This window comes from Fukomys damarensis, unplaced genomic scaffold (genome assembly GCF_012274545.1).
Source record: "Fukomys damarensis isolate Sample0158 unplaced genomic scaffold, DMR_v1.0_HiC HiC_scaffold_1, whole genome shotgun sequence".
Taxonomy (NCBI): domain Eukaryota; kingdom Metazoa; phylum Chordata; class Mammalia; order Rodentia; family Bathyergidae; genus Fukomys; species Fukomys damarensis.
This window is the reverse complement of record NW_022900913.1, coordinates 57,301,790-57,322,874: the sequence shown is the minus strand read 5'-3', so window position 1 is coordinate 57,322,874 and position 21,085 is coordinate 57,301,790. Positions and strand designations below refer to the sequence as shown.

The following is a 21,085-nucleotide window of genomic DNA, read 5'->3' as shown; positions in this document are numbered from 1 at the left end:
TTTTTTTTTTTTTTTTTTTTTAAGTTCCAAGAGTTCTTCGTGAATTTTGAGTACAAGTCCTTTGTCTAATATGTAATTCGAAAATGTTTTCCCCATTCCATGGGCTTGATCCCATTTTGTTTTCTTGATGTTCTTTAAAACATGAAAGTTTTAATTTTGACAAGGTTTAGTGTATCTGGTTTTTTTCTGTCATTTGAAGTTTTATTGTTATATCTTAGATGACTGCCTAATAAAAGGTGATTAAGTCTTCTACCTTTGTTTTTTTCTAAGAGCTTTATAGTTTAAGCTCCTTAGATTTATGATCTAGTTTAGTTAAGATTGTGTGTGCCTCAAAGGAGCCCAACATCATTCTTTTGAATATGTGAATATTTAGTTGTCCTGGCACCGTTCATTGGAGAGACTGTTTTTCCCAATAAGTTATCTGTGGTGCCTCTGTTATCATTTGACCATAAATATGAGCGTTTTATTTCTGGACCCTCAGTTCTATTCCATTGATCCTTATATCTATTCTCTTGCACTGTTTTGTAATTTAAAATTAGGAAGTATGAGTCTTTAATTTTGTTCTTTGCCAAGATTGTTTTGGCTCTTCAGGATTCTTTCCATGTGCATATGATTTTAGAATCAGCTTGTCAGCTTATCAATTTCTGCAAAAATACCTACCTGGGAATTTGAATCTGGAGGTCATTTTGGGAAATATTGACATTTAAACAATATTAAGACTTCAGAGCCATGAATTTAGGATTTCTTTCCATTTATTCCGGTGTTCTTTAATTTATTTTAACAATGTTTATCGTTTTGAGTAGACAAGATTTATATTTGTTTTAAATTTATTCCTAACCGATATATTTAAAATGGAATTGTTTTTTAATTTCATTTTTCAATTATTCATTGCTGACACATCAAAATACAAATGATTTTTGTGATACTCTTTTGGTATTCTGTAACTTTGCCAAACTTCTTTGTTCTAGTAGTTTAGAGTATTCCTTAAAGTTTAGTATATATAAGATTATGTCATCTGCACATGTAGTTTTGCTTTTTGCTTCCTCGTCTGAATGCCATTTATTCCTTTTTCTTGACCATTTACCCTCACTAGACCCTTCAGTGCAATACTGAATAGTGGTAAAAGTAAACAACTTTTTCTTGTTTCTCATTTGGGCAGAAATATCCGTTTTCTATTAACTGTAAAGTTACCTGTGAGACTTCTGGAGTGTTGGGATTTGTCAGATGTCATTACTTGGCTATTGAGATGATAGTGTGGCTTTTGTTTTAGTTACATTTGTGTAAATTCTTCCATTCTTGATCTTGGAGTAACTCTCATACAGAGGTTTAAGGTAGAAATTAGTGGCCATTAACATGTGGATAAATGGCAGAAGTCTTGGGACTGGCTAAAGAGAACAAGGCCAAAGATGTGACTCTGACGAATATAAATAACATGTTATATAAATAACGTGCAGTGCTAAGTTTAATTAGATTTAATAAATGAAAACTGCATAGTGCAGCAGGCTGTGGTGTTTGCTTTACTAGGTAATAGTGCTGCTGTTTGCAGCTGTTGATGTGCCTTAAGAATCTTCAGTAACATGGAAAGTTTTTCTGCCCTTTTATTTCATTGCATTTGTATAAGAATTGACTCGTGGAGAATTAAGGTATAAGTGAAGAAAGAGGGCCAGTGTGGTGCTTTTAAAATAACCTATAGCCAGGGATTTAGCTCAGCGGTTCTGCCGCCTACCTTGCAAACACTAGATCCTGAGTTCAATCCCCGGTACAAACAAACAAATAAATAAAAATAAACATGTATATGGCAGGTAAATAGTAAAAGAAACTTTAAACTTCCTAAATACTTTGTTCCATCAACCAGTTATTTGAATGTTACTTTTAAAGGCTAAAATTTACCTTCAAACTAAAAGGAATATTTTTGTAAAATCAGAAAAAAAGAACTTGTAAGAAAGTTCTTTCATATAATTACAGTAGTACCCTTTCATAAGGAACTTTAAACATACATAATAGTTAACAATAAATCTTCATACTTTGTGTTGAGAACTAGAGCTTAATTGTGCTTTCTTTTCTCATTTATTCTTGCTTTCTACTTCAAACTTTACTAATAAAATAATATCTCATTTTCATGATCAGTACTACAGCCACTAGGAGAAAACCCTGACTTCAAGGCATTAAAAACTGGTCACATTAAAAAAGCAAAACAAAACAAAACTGGTCATATTAACTTGTTGGTGGGTCTACTTACTAGATTCAAACAAAAAATTTAGACATTTAGAAACAGCCTAACTACATGTCAGCAACTAGAATCTGTATATAACAATGTGTATTACCTATTCTAAATTAATTGATAATCTTGGAGACTTATAAAAAGTAACTGAAATTCTCCAACTAAATCATAAGTTACAGATAATTCACATTATTTGGTTGAACTGAAAAAAATGTTTTACTGTCATGATCAGCACATGAAATGATTGGTAAGTCAACTTATGAGATGTTATCTGACATTCTGTTTCTTCTTTGAACTACCTTTTTAGAATTGTCCAAAGTCCCAAATAATCTGATTAAAAATAATAAATTCTTGGAGTAACCCATTTTACAGTCCCTCTTCTGTTTCTCTTAGACAGAAGCTATCTTTCTCTCAATTTTTCCTGCTTTTAAAAAAATAGATTACTTTATTTGAGTCAAAAAAGAATATTGGTTGACAACTATGAATTTAAAAAATAATGGAAAGCTGGAAACTATCTTAAAATACACTAAAGAAGTTAAGACATCTATTTGGATGATCAGAACTCATATTTTTTAAATTAATTTTTTAACATAAAAAGTTCATTAAAATTGGATAAAATGATTTTAAGTAGTAGAATAGTCTTACCAGAGCACAAGGCTGCCCAAAACTACAAGGCAGCCTGCTTTGGAATATTTACATAATAAGAAATTAAACTTAAGGAGAACTTAAACCATTTTAACAAAGTGGTCCTAGCACATAAAGGCTAAAAGTAAAACAGAAACCAGAAAAAACAAAAACATAACACAGATTGTCAGTGGAAAGGGTCTTGGATATGGATGTGCAGGATGTGTGTGTTCACAGCACCACCCTGGAGGAAACCCAGGTTTGAGAGTGTGATTGGGCCTGGCCAGAGTGTTCTCCTGGTCGGTGCCTCTGGTAGCCTCCATCATGCCTCAGCAGCTCCCAGGTGGGGTCACTTTTATTTAGGTGGAGCTCATTTTCGTAGCTTTCAATTGACAACTTCAGGTTTGCCTTCCCAGGGGTGATGGGTCTTTGGTAGTCTGATTGGAGCAGAGGCCTCATGATTTCTTTTCTCCGGAGTCTGTCTTGTATGATCACCCATTCCCTTACCTGGTCCTATGAGTCACTTTTACTCAGTGTTCTCTTTGAGTTTGTAAACAGCCCCAAACTTTTGTGCTTTGTTGTTATTGTTATTGTAGTAGTAGTAATTGTTGTTGTTTGGTTGGTTGTTTTTTGAGACGGTCTCACTATGTAGTTCAGGCTGGCCTGAACTCAGTATGTAGCCCAGGTAGAGCACGTGGCAATCCTCCTGCCTCAGCCTTCTAAGTGCTGGGATTACAGGCATGCCTGGCTATTTTAATAGTTTTTAATGAAAGTCGAGTGTAAGATTACTTTTATTTTTGCATCTTCTCAATTATTTCTTTCTTGCATTCGCCTTTTTCCTTTCCTTCTTTTGGTGAGATTTGCCTTCTGTCCAGGATCTTTTTGAGGTCATTGACCGACATGGACAGTTGTGCCATTGGCCTTTTCTTGTTGCACTGGTTTAGTTTAGACAGTGCACTTCTTGCTGTAAACATGGACTACTCTTCCAGTCTGCTAACCTTCATAGCATGTTTACACAACCTTAACTTCATCATCCTTTTGGATGAGCAGAGTTCAAAAACTGTGCTTCTGTCTCAGGTCTTTGCAAAAGTGTGAAGACAGCAATCTTCCTGCAGATGTGGGAAGGTACATTGAGATGCCTTTTGCATTCAGTCAGAAGTCAAAAAGGGATTGAAATTCATGTTGGCTGCTGCTTCAAGGACAGCAAGCTTTTTAAAAGGTAGACGAGCAGATCTGTACCACTGGGGAGACAGATTTAGACACAGTTTTTCCTGTCTAACCATAAACACATAGATGTGTTTTGAAATACATCTACCACAAAATGTCTGCTGACTAAACTATTTCTAAGACAAATGTTTCCAATTTGTCCTAATCTAGGCCTTAAAATTTTGGAGAATGAATTCACTTCTTTACCACCCATCAAGTAGATCAAAATGAAGGTGGGCATATGATGGCTCCTGCCTGTAATCCCAGCAGTCAGGCTGAGGCAGGAGGATTGCCCAGGTTAGCATGCATTACAAAGCAAGACTGGAGTGGGGGGATGTTAGGGACCTGATGCTGCCATCACAGGCTGAATTTTCCTGGTGCTTCTTGGCTCTTAAAATGACCTCATGCTCTTATCTTTAGTCCCCCCCCCAAAGGCCACAGCAGTGTCCAGAGAAGTTAAACCTGTTTCTGCAGGACTGAACCCATAAAAGGCAGCCTGGCCTGTGATTAGGTTAAAAGTAGCCCTCTCCTCATACATAAGCAATAACCCAGCTGAAAACCAATAAAAGGACCTTCCTTTCTTTCTTCTTCTCTTCTTCCTCCACTCTCTCTCTGCTCGCTCTCTCTGCTGTCCCTTCCTCCTCTCTCTCTGCTCCCACTCCTTGAATAAAATCTCCAGTTGGACCTCTCCGTGTGCATGGCCTCATTGTTGAGCGTGGCTGTTCCCTTCAGGGGAGAGAGGGCCAGGCAGAGAGACGAAAACAGAGGCCAACAGTCAGACAGACACAGAGAGAGACTAAGAGAGGAGAGACCACTGGGGGAAAAGTGAAGAGAAAAGATTGAATGTTGGGATACTAAACTTGGAATCAAATACTTCATGTATTCTAAAATCATCAAATGCTCTGACTTGAAATTTTGATAATTGTTGAGTTTCAAAAATCGTATGTTTATAGATGGTAGTAACATGTAGCTACGTTCTTATTTCAGAGAATAGAAATGGCTGTTTGTCCTATATTAGATAGTACTATTGGCAAACAAATTACATGTTTTTTTGTTTTTTGTTTTGTTTTGTGTTTTTGGTACCAGTGATCGAACTTGGGACCTTGAGCTTCCGAGGCAGGCAGTGGAACCACTGAACTAAGTCCCCAGCCCAGCAAATTACGTGGTTGTTGTTATTAATTAATAACAGCTGGAAAGTGTGGAATTTATACATTTCTTTAACATTCTTCTTGATGTAATAAAAAAGAAAATGATTTTAGAAAAGCAACTGTTAACTCATTCACTGAATGTATATATATTTTAATACTGGGTTTTTGTTCTTATTACTGCAGGAAGTATGTGTGCTTCATTTCTTACCCAGAGTTACCAACTACCAGTTCTTGATACCATGTTTGTAAGAAAGAAATACCGAGGCAAAGATTTTGGGCTTCATATGCTGGAAGACTTTGTTGATTCCTTTACAGAAGATGCACTTGGCTTGCGGTATCCTCTGTCTTCTTTCATGTACACAGGTAAGCAGACCAAGTTGAAAATGTTAAGTACATTTCAGTGTCACTTCCAACTTGTTTCTCCACAGTTCTGTAAATGTATGTTTCAATAATAAGAAAATTTGGACGTTTGGCTGTTTAGGGTATATTTTGTGAATGTGCCCTTATTTTACATATATGTGTTGAGGGGTGTGGTAGTCTTTTTAAAAACCTAGATATAATTCACATAGAAGTCAAATATCCTTCAGAGTTACCTTTTCAAATAAATTTGGGGAGAATGATGTCAGCCGGAGGGTCAGTTTAGATAATGTGAAACAGTGGCCTTGTTACCCTTTTAGAACAACCTCTCTTGAGAGTAAGGTCTGCAGTCTTTCTGCATGCACAGAAATAATTTGGGGCAATTTCACGGATTCCTGTCCTCATTTGCAGAAGCTCTGGTTCCATGGGTCTAAATTGGAGCCAGATGCCTGCATTTCTGGCATGTGCACGTTGTCTATGGACTCGATCTTAAGGAAAACATGCTCTAGATACTGGGCTTCCAGCGCCTAAAACATTCGTTTATTATCTTACTAACCCTGATAGTATTAATCTGGCCATTGTAAATGACTGGCCTTTTTTTGAAGCTGTTTAAGCGCTTTACTTTGGGAATAAGATTGTAAGGAAGAGAATCATCTCAAGGCTGTTGAAGAGTGTTCTGAAGTTGTAGAAATATTTGACAATATTATGCCACTAGTAATAAGTTAGTGGCATAAAAGTGATCAAGGAGAATTACAGTTAAAGATCACTTTGCTTTTATAGTTCATACATCTGAGTATTCAGTTGTGCAGTTGTAACTGCTAATACCAATATATTCTCACTACCCAGAAGAAACCTTGTACCAATTAGCAGTCATTCTCCATTGCCCCTCTTTTTCTATCTGGTGGGTACTCACTAATCTTTTTATTTTGTTTTGTTTTGTTTTGGTACCAGGGATCGAACTCAGGCCCTTGCACTTGCAAGGCAGGCAGTGGAGCCCCTGAACCAAATCCCCGGCCCAGCTAATGTATTTTTTATCTCTCTGGATTTTCTAATTCCGGATACTTCATATCAATGGAATCATAAGTCTTTCAAGATTCATCCATGGTGTAGCCTGAATTAATACTTTATTCTTTTTATAACTGAAAAATACTGCATTGTATGCATTATACTACATTTTATTACAAAGTTATTACATCATTTTATATTCTCACATGCAGTGTAGAAGAATTACAGTTTCTCCACATTCTCACCAACCTTTGTTACGTACAGTTTTTTTTCTACTGAGGATTGAACCTAGGACCTTCACACTGAGCTACTCCCCCACCCCACCTTGAGACAAGATCTCCCTAAGCCACTAATATGTTAGGCTGAGCTTGAATTTACCTCAGTCTCCCAGAGAGCTGGGGTTACAGGTGTGTACCACCATGGACAGCTTGTTTTTTGTATTTTTAATTATAGCCATTATATGAAGTACCATATAATTTTGATTTGCATTTAATGTTGAACAACTTTTCATGTGTTTTACTGGCCATTTGTCTTTGGAAAAAATGTTTATTCAGAGTCTTTGACCATTTTTTCCCTTTGGGTTGTCTGAGGTAGCTATTTAAATTAGTAGCAACAAGTCGGGTGTGGTGGCTCACACCTGTAATCCCAGCACTCGGGAGGCTGAAGCAGGAGGATTGCTGTGAGTTCAAGACCACCCTGGGCTACATAGTGAGTTCCAGGTCAGTCTCAACTACATAGTGAGACCCTGTCTCAAACCACCCACCAAAAAACAAATTAATTAATTAATTAATAGCAACAAAATTTTAGATACTTAGAAGATAAGAAGAATAAGATAACAAGTACTCCTTTACCATTCAGCATGAAAAATGTAATACTGCCAATAGAGCTGAACCCTACTGTGCATCCCCTCCCCAATTAAACTTATTCCTTCCCTTCCTTCTTCAGATAGGTACTATCCTCAGTTTGACACTTATTTTTCTCATACAGTTCTTAGACTTGTAGTGCATATGGGTATATCCTCTAACAACATATTGTATTGTTTAACATATTTGAAAACTTTATGTAAATATATGTTCTAGAAGTTCTGCAGTTTTGCTATTTATTAATCTTTATGTTTGTGAGATTCATGAATTCATGAAGTCTATTCATTTTTCATGTTGTTTAGTATTCTACTGTGTGAATATACCATCTGGCGATGTTTTGAAAAGCATAACAGATTTACTTTTGCATTTGTGTAAAGCTCATACAACTTTTTTCTTAATGAAGTAAGATTTAATCCTGGAAAATAATTTATTTGGAAACAGACTATAATTTACTTGATTTCAATCTAACGTCAGACTTTTTTCTTCTGAAAGATCTATTTTTCTTCTAAGCCCTTCTCCTTTTAATATCAAAAGCGATCCAGGAAACTGGAACCAAATACTACACGCCCACCTTGAATCCTGTTTTCTCTGTACCCTCATGCTGTACATGGGAGTGGGATGGGTATTGTACACCCTTGATCATTCTGCAGAGGATTCTCCAGATTGCAGCCTCACTGAATATGGGAAGGAATGCAAAGACCTCCCCTGTATCTGGAGTCCCTTAATACTTTGTCTCTTCTAAGATTCTAATGAAACTAATTGCATACAAATTAATTACATACAGGTAAGTAAGGGTTGATTTCTGTCATCGCATGAAGTCTTAATGGGCTTCAGCTTTTCTTTTTTCCTTCGATTTAGATGTGAGATTTTGACAATGCTTTATTGGTATCATCTTTATAATTTTGTCGAACTCTCTGAAATGTGACAGTAATTAAAGGAACACTTGGAAACAGACATTTTAATAGGCCTCTTTCAGTCTATATGGCCTCTCACTTTGTAGTTCTTCCTGGCTCTCCCGGAAAAGCACATTTGAAAGGCTTGGGTTTTCATTTTATTTCCTTTTGCAATAATTAATAAATTGTTGATGTTGCTACATGAAAGCTGATGACCTTCACTTGCTTCCAATATTTGTAGGCATTTTAAGAGACTGTAGTGTCTTACATAGGAAGCTTAAAAAAAAAAAAGAATAGAGGCATTTTGTTCATTTCACAAATAGTTAATGAGTACCACGTATAGGTGGGTTTGCTCCCAGATTAAAGCAGTTGAGTAGCTAACCATGGAAAGTTGGTTTTTTAAATAGTACTCTAGTCACATGAAATAAATAGGGACAAGGCTCTCTAAAACTTAGTTAATGTGTAATTTTTATATTTAATCATTTCTGTCCCAAAGTGGGGTCCCTGACCTTTCAAAAATTAAAAAAAAAATTATAAATGCTTACTGAGATTATTACAGATTGAGCATACCTAATCTGAAAATCCATAATCTGGTGTAATCCCAAAATATGAAAGTTTTTGAATGCTGACATGATATGATGTGAAAAATCACCAGGTGACCATGAAACTGCTTCATGTACAAAGTCATTAAAAATATTGTGTAAATTACCTTCAGACTGCATAAAGGATGTATCAAATATAAATGAATTTTGTGTTTAGACTTGGATCCTATCTCCAGGATAATCTCATTATGTACATAAAATATTCCAAAGACAAAATATCCCTGCCAAGTCAGAATTTCTGATAAAGGATACTCAATTTGTGCCTTAAATTGCACTTTGAGTGATGCGCTAATTGAAATAGCTGTCCGTGGAGCATTGTGATGCATGTCTGTAGTGCCAGGACTTGGGAGGCAGAGGCAAGGAACTGTGAGTTCAAGGACAGCCTGGGTTACACAGCAAGACCCTATCTCAAAAAACTAAAAAAACAAACAAAAAAAACAAGCAAGCCTTCAATAGAAAATGGAGGCACAACCTACTTTCTAATAATAGGTTGAAGGGTCAGTAAAACTGGAACATTCATATCCAAAGGCCACCTTTAACTATCTTATCTATTCTGTTTTAAATTTGACAATACTTAAAAAAATATTTTCATCTATTTTAAAGTTTTTATTTTGTTTTTAATATTTATTTTGGTGACATTTTGGAATTATTAACACTGAATTATTTCCACTGACGAGGGAGTACAGTCACAAAATTCACAAGATATTAAGGTTTCAGCGAGGTCTCCCATTTTGTCCTGTTTTTGCTCCTGAGGCAAATAATGTTATATGTTTTTAAGTATTCCAAATATACTTTATGTGTATGTACCCAAATCGTGTGTGTATGTGTTTTGGTGACATTTTGGAATTATTAACACTGAATTATTTCCACTGACGAGGGAGTACAGTCACAAAATTCACAAGATATTAAGGTTTCAGCGAGGTCTCCCATTTTGTCCTGTTTTTGCTCCTGAGGCAAATAATGTTATATGTTTTTAAGTATTCCAAATATACTTTATGTGTATGTACCCAAATCGTGTGTGTATGTGTTTTAATAATATATTTTACTTCACACCAGTGTGAAAGGGCTGCTTAAGTTTTTCCTTAACATAATATGGACCATTCTTTTTCACACATTTTGCTACAAATGGATATACCATAAATATTGATAACATTGCTTCTATTCTATTATTTGTGTAAGTCACACTCAACACAACTCTGACACTAGATGTATGGGTGTCCTGTGAGTCAGTTCAGTTCTGACACATTTCCCTGGAGGTAGCATCAGGTCCCACAGGGTCCATGATCACTGCCCTCAGTCTGCCTCCCACTCCTGATGCCAGTTATATCAGTAACTTCTCACACATGCTTCTGAGTAAACAGCTCTAAATCATGGCTTCTGCTACCCCCTCTTTGAGTTTAATTTATTTGCTAAAGCTGCTCACAGAATTTAGGATGCTACTTTATACCAATATATGAATAAAGGATATGATAAAGGATGCAGATGAAGATATAAGGGGTGGAAGGGTGTTAAGTGCAGAGACTCTGTTGCCATGGAGTTGGGGTGCACCACCCTCCTAGCAATGGGATGTTTTTGCTAACCTGGAAGTTCTGTGAACACCATAGTTTAGGGATTTTTATGGAGCTTTTATCCTGTAGTCATAATTGATCATTAATTCCATTTCTAGCCCTTCTCTCCTCTAGTGTGTAGGGGCTTAAAATCTCCAGGCTTACAGGGATCATGGCTTGCTCTTTATGGTGATCAGTCTCCATTAAGAGTTACATTAAAACAAAAAACACTGCTACCACCCAGGAAATGCCACAGGATCCAGGAGCTCTGTGTCAGGAACAGAAGTCAAACACCAAATACTAGAACAATCTAATACTTGATACCCCAAGGGCGTTTGGATTTCTGTCCTAGGAACTGCAGCAGAGACCAAATTTGGGAACAGGAGATTCTCTTAACACTTCTTTTGCCCAGAAAGTTCTAAGAGTTTTAAGACTCTGTGCCACAGACTGGGATCAGAGACCAGTATGTGAATTTCTTTATATTGCTTGCATCTGCATTATGTTATGGTAAAAAAAAAAAAACCAAATCCTTGAGGCTTAAAATTCCAAAGGTTGATTTCTCCTTCATTGTGTATATGTCCATCAGTGCTTATCTTTTGTCTTTCCATTCCAGCAACCCACTTGACTGAGCAGCTACAGGGTGAATATCCCAACCAGAAGGTCTGAAATCTTAAGTGTGCCAAGATCTGAAACCTTTTGGGCATCCATATGATGCCTCAAGTATGAAATTCCATTCCTGGTCTCAGGAATGCAGGTATATTAGACAGGCTGTATAAAATCACCCTCAGGCATTGAATATAGGGTATATGTGACACAAGTGAATTTTGCATTTCCCAGCCACAAGATGGCTCGTTAATGTGTGTATAAACACCCCGAAGTATGAAAAGAATCAGAACACTTCTGTCACAGAGTAAGATGTACTCAGCCTGTGCTATCTGCAGCATTGCCAGTGACCATGCACAGGTATGGGTATGAGTTTCCCTGACTCAGAAGTCCTATTGCCCAATGAAAACCACTCTAGTGGCAGCAGCTCCAGGGTAGATAGTTACAATTCACTCAGGTGATAGAATAGTATCTCAGTGTCTGTATATCCACCATATAGATTTAACAGATATTACACTTTTTGCCATAATTGTTTGAGTGTATATTTAGGGACAGCTATATATGGGTAGAGCATGCCTATTCCAAAATGCAGAATGTTCTGAAATCTGTGTAACTTTTTGAATGGCTTAGTGGTCAGAAAGTTTGGGTTTTCAGAGCATTTTAGATTTTTGGTTAAGCATGCTCAACCAGTAAAATCTGCACATGATTTCAAATTTTGAAAAAAATTCCAAAATCTGAAACACTTCTGGTCCAAGTATTTTGCATAGTGAATACTTTGGCCAGGCATGGTGGCACACGCCTGTAATCCCAGCACTCTGGAGGCTGAGGCGGGAGGATCATGTGAGTTCGAGACCAGCCTGGACTACATGGTGAATTCCAGGTCAGTCTCAACTACATAGTGAGACCCTCAAAAAAAACCCAAAAAACAGCACCACCAACGTAGTGAATACCTTCACTGAGTTTGTGAAGCCAACTCTAATTCCATTCCTTTTTCTCCTTTCTTCCCAGAGGTAATTATTCTCCTGAGGTTGATGTGTATCCTTCCTGCTCATGGTGTCATATTTGTATGTCCATAAACATTATAAAGTATTGTTTAGTGTGCTTTTTAATTGATTTTTAAAAGCTTTTTATTGTGTTAAAATATACATACATATAACATTTATGATTTCCAGATGAACCACAAGTGGCATGGCACACAGCCTGTTTACCCATCACCACTGTCTATATCAAAACTTACTTTCATTACCTCTGCATACACTTCTGTTAGACAATAAGACGCTTTTCCTTACCCCAGTCTTTTTGTAGCCTTTTCCCTGTTTCATGCCCTTTTGAATTTTCCTATTCTAGGTACATTAGCCAAATGGAATCATTTTTCAAAATTTGTTCCCCTGTGCCTGGCTTATTTCACCAGTGTAATTTTTTAAGATATAGCATGTAACATATATCAGTTTCATGCTGTGTGTGTGTCTGTGTGTGTGTGTGTGTGTGTGTATACATACAAATTGGCGTTTTAACCCAAGCCCTCAAACATGGTAGGCAAGTTTCAACCTCTGAGCTGCACCCCACCCACAACCCTCATTCCTTATAGCCAAATAGTTTTTCATTGTACGAATATACCATATTTTGTTTCTCTGTTCATGAGTTGTGGGATTTGTTTTTGGCTAGTTTTTGTGTTTTGGCTATTGTATGACTGCTGTGAACATTAATTCATAGAATTCTGAATTTTTGTTTTCAGTTCTTTTGGTTATTTACCTTGTGAGTAAACAACTTTTTGAGGATTGTTTTCCACAATTCTGTGCCATTTTGTTTAGTGCATTTTACAATTTTGTATGTGACACCCTTTCATACATACATTGATTTGCTTTGTAGATTCAGCAGTGTTAAAGCTTTTGGGATTTAATAGCACATCTACTCATAGATGAGACTGCTGTATACTTTTCTTGAGTTGCTTAGATAGTGTTTGGATATTAATGTAATGCTAGCTCCATTGAGTTAGACAGCTTACTTTCCATCTTCTGTTTTTCAAGACATTTGGTATTTGAAATTTCTATAAAATTCTAAATGTTTTGCAGCTTGCAAACAATACTTTGAAAAGTATCCAGGAGACCATGAACTCCTTTGGGAAGTTGAAGGTGTTGGACACTGGTACCAGAGAATACCAGTCATGAGAGCATTACAAAGAGAAACACTTAAAATTACAGGTAAGAATGTTTCCAATTCGAACACAGTCCAGTTTAAAGAACAGCATTTGCTACCTAATGGTGATGTGTAGAGCACTGCTATATTAAGTGATCTTTCTGGTATCAGACCCTCATATCTAAAATTTTAGTATATGTTTTTGCATCATTAACAAAGTGGCCTAGCATAGCTCAGGGGAATGTAACATCCCAGTAGGAATTGGCAAGGGCCAGGAATTTAGTTCAGTGGCCCCACACCTGCCTCGCAGGTGCAAGGTCCTGAGTTCAATCCCCAGTACCACCACCCCGCAAAATAAAATAATTGGTGAATAAGAAATAACTTGTATTGTTTGGGCACTTGCCTGTAGTCCCAGCACTTGAGAGGCTGAGGGAGGAGGATTGCCACAAGTTGGAGGACAGCCTGGGCTACATAGTTCAAGGTCAGCCTGAAATATACAATAAATATGGATTATTGAAACAGCATAAGGTAGGCTTCCAGAGACCAAAGGCAGCCTTTCATCTCAAGCACCTCTTCTCAACATCACTCAGTACTTAAGGTAATTGTTTAAGACTTGTGATAGTGAAAGGGTTCTTTATGAGAGGATGTGAACAGAACATTTCATACCTAGACTTTTGGTAATGAACCTTTCCATCTACAGTGTACAAAAATCAGCAGAGTGTTATAATTAAAACTAGATGTTGATTGGGTTCCAATTAAAAGTACTTTTTCTACACACAGCATTTTCTCACAATGAAGCCAAAAGACCTGTATCTGGAGAATATAGTCTTGCAACTGTTCCAGAATATGAAGCAGGAATTGAAGACAATCAGTCTAATGAGATGCAACTAACTGTAGGTGCATTGTGTGTTCACCATAGGAAGTAATAATGTTGCTGTTTCTTTGAAATAGACCCCATTTATATTTGTTTTGAATTTTATAGTTCCTTCAAGAGTGAAGTAACTTCACCTGCATTAGTTTTCTTGGCATCCTCCGTGGATTAATAAGGACTTAGTTTTCTTTAAAAGATATTTATAATAGGATTAATAATATTATAAGCTAATTAAAGGCAGGTTAGACTATACATAAAAATATAGAACATAAAAATTGGTAACACTCAGAGCCACTGTTAAACTTTTTATGTACTTAATGTTATATATTATAAAGCATGTGTGTGTACATAATTTTTTCTTTAGTGTCTAATACTCCTCTACCTTTCTCTGTTAACAGAATAATGGAAGCATTTTCCATAGCCATACTATTTTAAATCAAATAGTAGCACACTACATATAAATACTATCATTTATTTATTTAACATAGGACTTTTACCGATTTTTACATTTTTCTGTAGTCCAGGAACAGGCACACTTGTACATAAATTTTTGTGCATATATAATTATTTCCTTGTGCATATAAATGTCTAGAAATAGAATTAGATTAGAGATTATGAAGGTTTTGTGGAAGGTTTGAGGCTGTGTGCTGTAGGTCTCTATAGAATGAATAGTCTTTGCCCATGTTACATATCCTTCAAGCAGAAGGGAGGTCTCATTTGTGAACTCCCTGGAATTAACCAGATTCTTGTCTAAAATTATGTTTTGTGAAACTTGATGTTACTTGAAATACGGCCCTACTGCTGGAATTTCAGAAGTCCCTTTTTTTGTAGAGTTTGGTTGTGATAGTATTTATTACAGTTGTAGTTTTATACATGATATGTGAGTATGTTTTTAATAAGTATTGAGTATGTCGGTAAATGCACATGCATTTCAGAGACTGATTTGTGGGGAAGGAGTACTGTGGGTTATCATCTGTGTTGTTATTGTTTACATGACAGTAGCCGATATTTGCATGAAAAAAATTTTAAGAATAACAACATAAGTATGTAAAGGATTAATTTTGAAGGTTTTTTTCTCTATTTGGAACTTCAGACTTCAGAATAAGCCCTTGTTCTTTTATATTACTGTTTAAATTCCTCAGGTATACAGATTCATTTAGCAATTACCAGATACAATAAAATCAAGGAAAGTAGAAAATCTGCTCTTCACTTATATATAATAAAGGAAATGATTTATTTAATATAAATCAGTAAATGTATGATGGATGAATGAATGGAGGGTGGTTTATAATGGAGAAGGTATTGTGATAATATGCAGTTGGGCAAAGATTATTACTTATGCACATGGGAGAACTGGATGGTCCATTGTTGCATTGCTTGTAATAGACGATTGAAGGTATATAGTACAGGAGGACTTGTAAAGGGTTGATAGGGATTCTGTGGCAAGGATTAGGCATTTCAGAGGAAATCATGTAAAAAACAGGTGTTAAGGAAAATGGCATATTCAGTATGAGTGATAATCTGTTGAAGACTTTGTGAGTTTGTATTCTATGCAGTGATAAACCATTAAAGTTTTTTTCTTTCTTTTTTTTTTGAGACAGGGTCTCACTATGTAGAGACTGACCTGGAACTCACTATGTTGCCCAGGCTGGTCTCAAACTCACAGCGATCCTCCTGCCTCAGCCTCCCGAGGGCTGGGATTACAGGCGTGTGCCACCACACCTGGCAAAGTTTTTTTCTTTTAAATATAGTGGTGGTACAGTTTGAGATTTGGAAGCATCATTCTGTCTTCAAGGTAGAAGGGTTTAGGCAAGCTATAGTTTGAGGAGGGATACTAGCCAGGAGGCCTTTGAAATCATTCAGGTTAAAGATAATGAAGTCCTGAACTAAATCCCTGGTACTGCAAAGGACAGGACAGTTGTGAGTCATTCTTCACTTGAAATTGATAGGCTTTGTGAGCAGTTGATTAGGAATGGTTGAAGAAATTGTTATTGCCACATAGGTTTCTCCTAGGGTGACTGACTGAATTGTTACTGCAATTAATTTAGAGAGGGCCTAATACTAGGGAACAGTGAGGTTCTTTTGGGATAGGTTGGATGTAAAATTAGGTGGGGCATCCGTTGGGGATATTTCTTTGGAACTAGAGCTTTGGAAACCAGGATAGAAGTTGGGGAGCTCAAGTTACATGTTTGGATTAATCAACAAATAAATATTGAAGTAAAGAGGAAGGTGAAAAGTGAAGATAACTGGTGGCTACGAATAAAATACCAGGAAATTTCAGCGTATCAGATGTTTACATTCTTAGGCTCTCATACTATACTAAATTTGTAACATAACCTTTTCATTTTTAAAGTAAATTTTTTTCGTAAATTTTAATCAAATTTGAAAGGTTAATTTTTTTGTCACTGAAATAAATCCATAAAAAATAGCTTGAAATAATTGTATTTTAATGTTTCTCTTTTAGATTGATTCTTTGAAAGATGTTTTTGCAAGCACTTCTGAAGGTAAGAAATTGAGCTGATTATCAGTGTTTGAGATACTATTAAGGACGGATATACCTGTGTGAGACCTAGAATAAGTGAAGAGTTATACAGCTCTACAAACTAGATCTGGTTCTAATGCCACCAGTGTCGCTCGTTTTGCTGGGCATAAATACTGAGGATGCTATTGTATGGCTCTCTTTCTTGTTTCCTTACCCATGAGAAAAGGATGCTAATGTTTGCATTATTTCCCAACTCATCAGGAGAGACTCTAGATAAAAATACAAAAACACTTTCTAAAGCTTAGGGTAAATGGAAATGTGAGAGATAAATGTTGATGGAGTTGTTTTATAATTTAGAAAATGACATTAAAATTGTTTTCTAAGCTTGATATAAGTAAGGTAAGTTTTCAGTTTATACTTCATATAAGTATAGTAGAATTATATGAAAGCTGTAGGAGTTTCTGCATATTTGTAAATCTAATAGGTCATCCTTTCAGTACATAATTACAATTTTAATGTTTTTTTCCCTCAGGTAATGAAAAAACACCTGTTTCTACTCATACCCGGGGCAGTCACTTGAAGCGGCCAAAGATTGGAAAGCGATTTCAGGATTCTGAATTCACTAGTTCTCAAGGTGAAGATGGAAAAACTGCCCAGACTTCACCTGCAGCTTCAATAAATAAGTAAAGAATTATTTATTTTACTCTCATTATTTATTCTCACTTTCATCATATTAGTATTTAGTACTTAAGGTAGAGGTTATTAAATTCTTTGCATAGCAAATGCTTTTGGTGTAGGGTTTGTATTTGGATCTTTCTACAGAATTGATGGGTATGCTTCCTAGTGGTATTAAATTGATCGCAATTGCTAGTAAGAGTGAAATTAACTCCTTATTGATTTTTTTTCATGTATGAAAATTAGGGAGAATACTCTAGACATTACATGCTCTCAAATGAGTTATCACCAATTTTGAATTTGACAGCATAGTTGTTAGCAGTGCTGAAGCTCAGTCAATTTTTTTAAATCCTCATTTTTACTTTAAATGAATACTTTTTACTGGGTTACTTATAAGTAAGTGTACATTAGAGATACTCATAAATAATACTGTTAGTTCTTTCAGAAACTTAATAGTTCAATCAACAGATTGCTTGGGTCAAAATTGGAACACAAGGTCCCGAGTTCAATCCCTGGTACCAAAAAAGGCAAGATTAAGAGTTTTATGGCAACATTCAGCTTGTGCCCTAGGAGTTCTGACCATTCCTGAGCCCATTTAGTCAGTTCATAGCTTTGCCATTTTTGCTGTCAAATTATTGTACTCAGTGTATATAGAGAACTCTATAGCTATGCTGATTTCATTATGTAAATCATTTCAAATTTGTGTGATTAAGTGTATAAATATTTTAGTGATAACTTTATAGTGTTAAAAGACTATAAGTATTTAAATTTAATTTGTGGAATGAATAATACATGAGTTTAGATCACTGGTTTTCTTGGTAGGATCTTTTTAAAAAGGGAATGTAATAATTAATTTAAATTGAACATCCCTGAATTATTATAAAATTTTGTTTGCTTTTCATAAGCAGAACGGTAACATTAATACTAAATGCTTGAGCTGGGTGTGGTGGCACAGACCTATTATGTCAGCATGGAGGAGGCTGAGGCAGGAGGATCACTGTGAGTTTAAGGCCAGTCTTTGCTACATAGTGAGTTGAAGGCCAGCCTGAACTACATAGCAAACCCCTATGTGGGCAAACAAAACAAACAGGGAGGGCTAAATGCATAAATGCTTCCTCACACTATGAAAAACAAACCGCTTCTTTGCCCTTGAATAACTGGCTGCCTAGTGGTAAAAACAGACATGTACACACCTGTGAGCACTGCAGGGTGGGTGTGATAGAGCAATGGTGGATGTACAGAGGGGATGTAGAGGAGAGAGGGATGCATCTAATTGAGGGAATGAAGAAATTGGGAATGTGGGGCATGGGTTCCAGAGACCAGTAGATACTCAATACAGACTCACTGAGGACTTTTTAATATAGGGGTCCCCTAGATGTGGGCCACAGGCTAAGTTTGGCCTCCACTTTGGTGTTTGTTTTGTTTGTAGTGCTGGGTGATCAAACCCAAAGTCTTGTGCATGCTGGGTAAGGGCTCTAATGCCAGCCAGACATACCACTTGTTTTTATAAATAAAATTTTTATTGTAAGACATCCATATTTATTAGTTTTATCCATTTTCCATTATGGTTGATTTTGCATTACAGTGGCAGAGTTGGGTAGTTGAAACAGAGACTGTGTGTCTGTAAAACCTAAAGGAAAGTCACTAAGCTGCAGTGTAGATGAGGGCTGTCAAGTAAAACTTTGTGAAATGATGGAGATATTTTTTATATTCATCACGCAGTGTGCTAGCCACTACTGTACCCATTGCAGGCTTGAAATATGGTTAGTGTAACTGATGAATCGCATTTTACAAATTCATTGAATTGTACTTAATTTAAATGTAAAATGGTGGCATATCTCTTGTGGCTGTTCTATTAATGCAGATCTAGACAAAAGGAATATGAGAAAAGGAACAAAATTAGAAGGACTATTGATTAGGATAATTGATGTATAAAATATAGTGGTGCCTCAGTTCGTGAACTTAATTCTTTCCACGATTCTGATCACAAACCGAATTGAATGAGGACCAAATCTAAGTGTTGGTATCTCCCTAGTGTGCAGTAGAAACATAGGCGTCTGGTTGGATTAGGTCTGGAGAAGAGGTCCACTTTATTCGTAGAAGTTACAGCGAGCTAGCTACTAGAAGCTTCAGAACTGGTCGGTCACAAGTACAGGTATATGTGTCAGGAAGACAGCTCTGAAAGCTTCGATGTCTGCAGGTGAGGTGAAAAGACATTACAGTAGTCCAGAGAGAATTTGGGCCGAGGCAGAGATGTGAAAATGGGAGTACAAAGTCAGGGATATGTTTGAAAGGATTTTGGAGTTAGAACTAAATCGTTAATAGTTTGTTGTCCATGCTGATGTTTTTGAGAACAAATATGTTATTAACAGGGCTGGGGTACAATTCAGTGGTAGAACATATGTGTAGTGTGCACAAGCGTACTAAGCTGTGTTGGATCCCAAGCACGACAGACTAAACAAAGCCAATATTTCTAAAAAACTGGTATACATATATTCATTATAGTAAAAGAAGGTTGACTAAGATATGGTTAGAATAAAAGTCATCTAGTTTACATGATTGAGAAGGTGGTGTGATGTTAATTGAACTGAGGAACAAGATGGAAATGAGAACAAATCAGGATGAACAGATTGGATTTGGCCTGCAAAATCTAAAATTGTTGACAGAATGACACTTGATTCTCGAAAATGGTAACATTGTTTCCTGAAATTTTAAATTGATCCTTAATAATACAAGTAAGAATAGTTTTCTTTTGTTTTCTAGATTGGAGTCCACTGTGTGCACATCAGAGAGCTTAGAAGACTTCCTGGAAAAAGATCCAGAGCAGAGAGCAACTGATTTTGAGGATGAAAGCAGGGATAAAAATGCACGGCCTACACCTGAAACACAGCCACACCTAGAGAAGCAAGATGGTGAAAAAGTATGAAGTTGCTTTTAAACAAAGTGGATGGTAGTAACTAAGTTCTAAGTATCTTGGTCAATATAGTGTTCAAAAAATGTAAGAATAGATTTTAGAAATTGTAGTGCTAGAAATGTATACATAGTATAAAGTTCACCCAGGTAGAAAACAAATACTTTATTTTTCAGGCTCAGTTGTAACAAGTCAAGTTGTAACAAGTATCAATAGAGATGTTAAAGTAGTAAGATCCCCAGTGCATTTAAAAGGTAAGTGTATACATAAATCATGTATGACCCAACTAAAATGCCTTAAGGTCCAAAAAACCTTCAATTTTGTCCCTATTTTGATTAGAAGGATAATAGTTATTGAGGAAAAAAATTGACCAAAATTGCTTTTACAGACTACAAATAAGCCATTTTAGGTTTTTTTGGTTTTTGTTTTTAATAGAAAACAGACAAACCCTCTTAACCTGAAGCTCCTCACATATTTAACCATACCCTCATTTTTATTCCTATTTCCTGTCCTTGTCTTCTTTTTCTCTAATATCTTCCATTCTTTTTACTCTTGGATTCCTTATTTCTTTGATACATACTTGAGTTTCTTGAAAAATCTTTTGCCTATTTTTCCAGGTTTATATATCTGGTGAATAACTATACTGTTTTCTTTTTCTTTTTTCTTTTTTGTTACCAGGAATTGAACTTGGGACCTTGTGCTTGTGAGTTAGGCAGCGGCATCACTGAGCTAAATCCCTGGCCCTATACTGTTTTCCTAAGTCACTCTAATTTAGCTTCTTTCACTTCATGAATTTGTATTATTTTGGTACTGGGGAGCGTCAGGTCCTCGCACTCGCAAGGCAGACAGTGGAACCACTGAGCTAAATCCCTGGCCCTGTGAATTTGTATTTTAAAATGACACTTTTTTCTTAGAGACTTGGGAAAATAAAGAAAAGTACA

General features: G+C 36.2%; 1 protein-coding gene and 1 pseudogene across 3 annotated transcripts in view; one reads left to right on the top strand and one right to left on the bottom strand.

Moving 5' to 3' along the window:
• Fam169a (family with sequence similarity 169 member A) overlaps positions 1-21,085 on the top strand; it is an 80,873-nt gene that overhangs the window by 45,758 nt on the left and 14,030 nt on the right. For all 3 annotated transcript variants that reach the window (XM_010635164.2, XM_033761443.1, XM_033761442.1), the window contains 6 exons: positions 5,383-5,562; positions 13,142-13,270; positions 13,986-14,098; positions 16,541-16,580; positions 17,091-17,241; positions 19,997-20,153. In XM_010635164.2, coding sequence (XP_010633466.1) covers positions 5,383-5,562; positions 13,142-13,270; positions 13,986-14,098; positions 16,541-16,580; positions 17,091-17,241; positions 19,997-20,153 — 770 coding nt within the window. The remainder of the gene's footprint in view (positions 1-5,382; positions 5,563-13,141; positions 13,271-13,985; positions 14,099-16,540; positions 16,581-17,090; positions 17,242-19,996; positions 20,154-21,085) is intronic.
• On the bottom strand, positions 3,637-4,026 carry LOC117285313 (annotated as a pseudogene).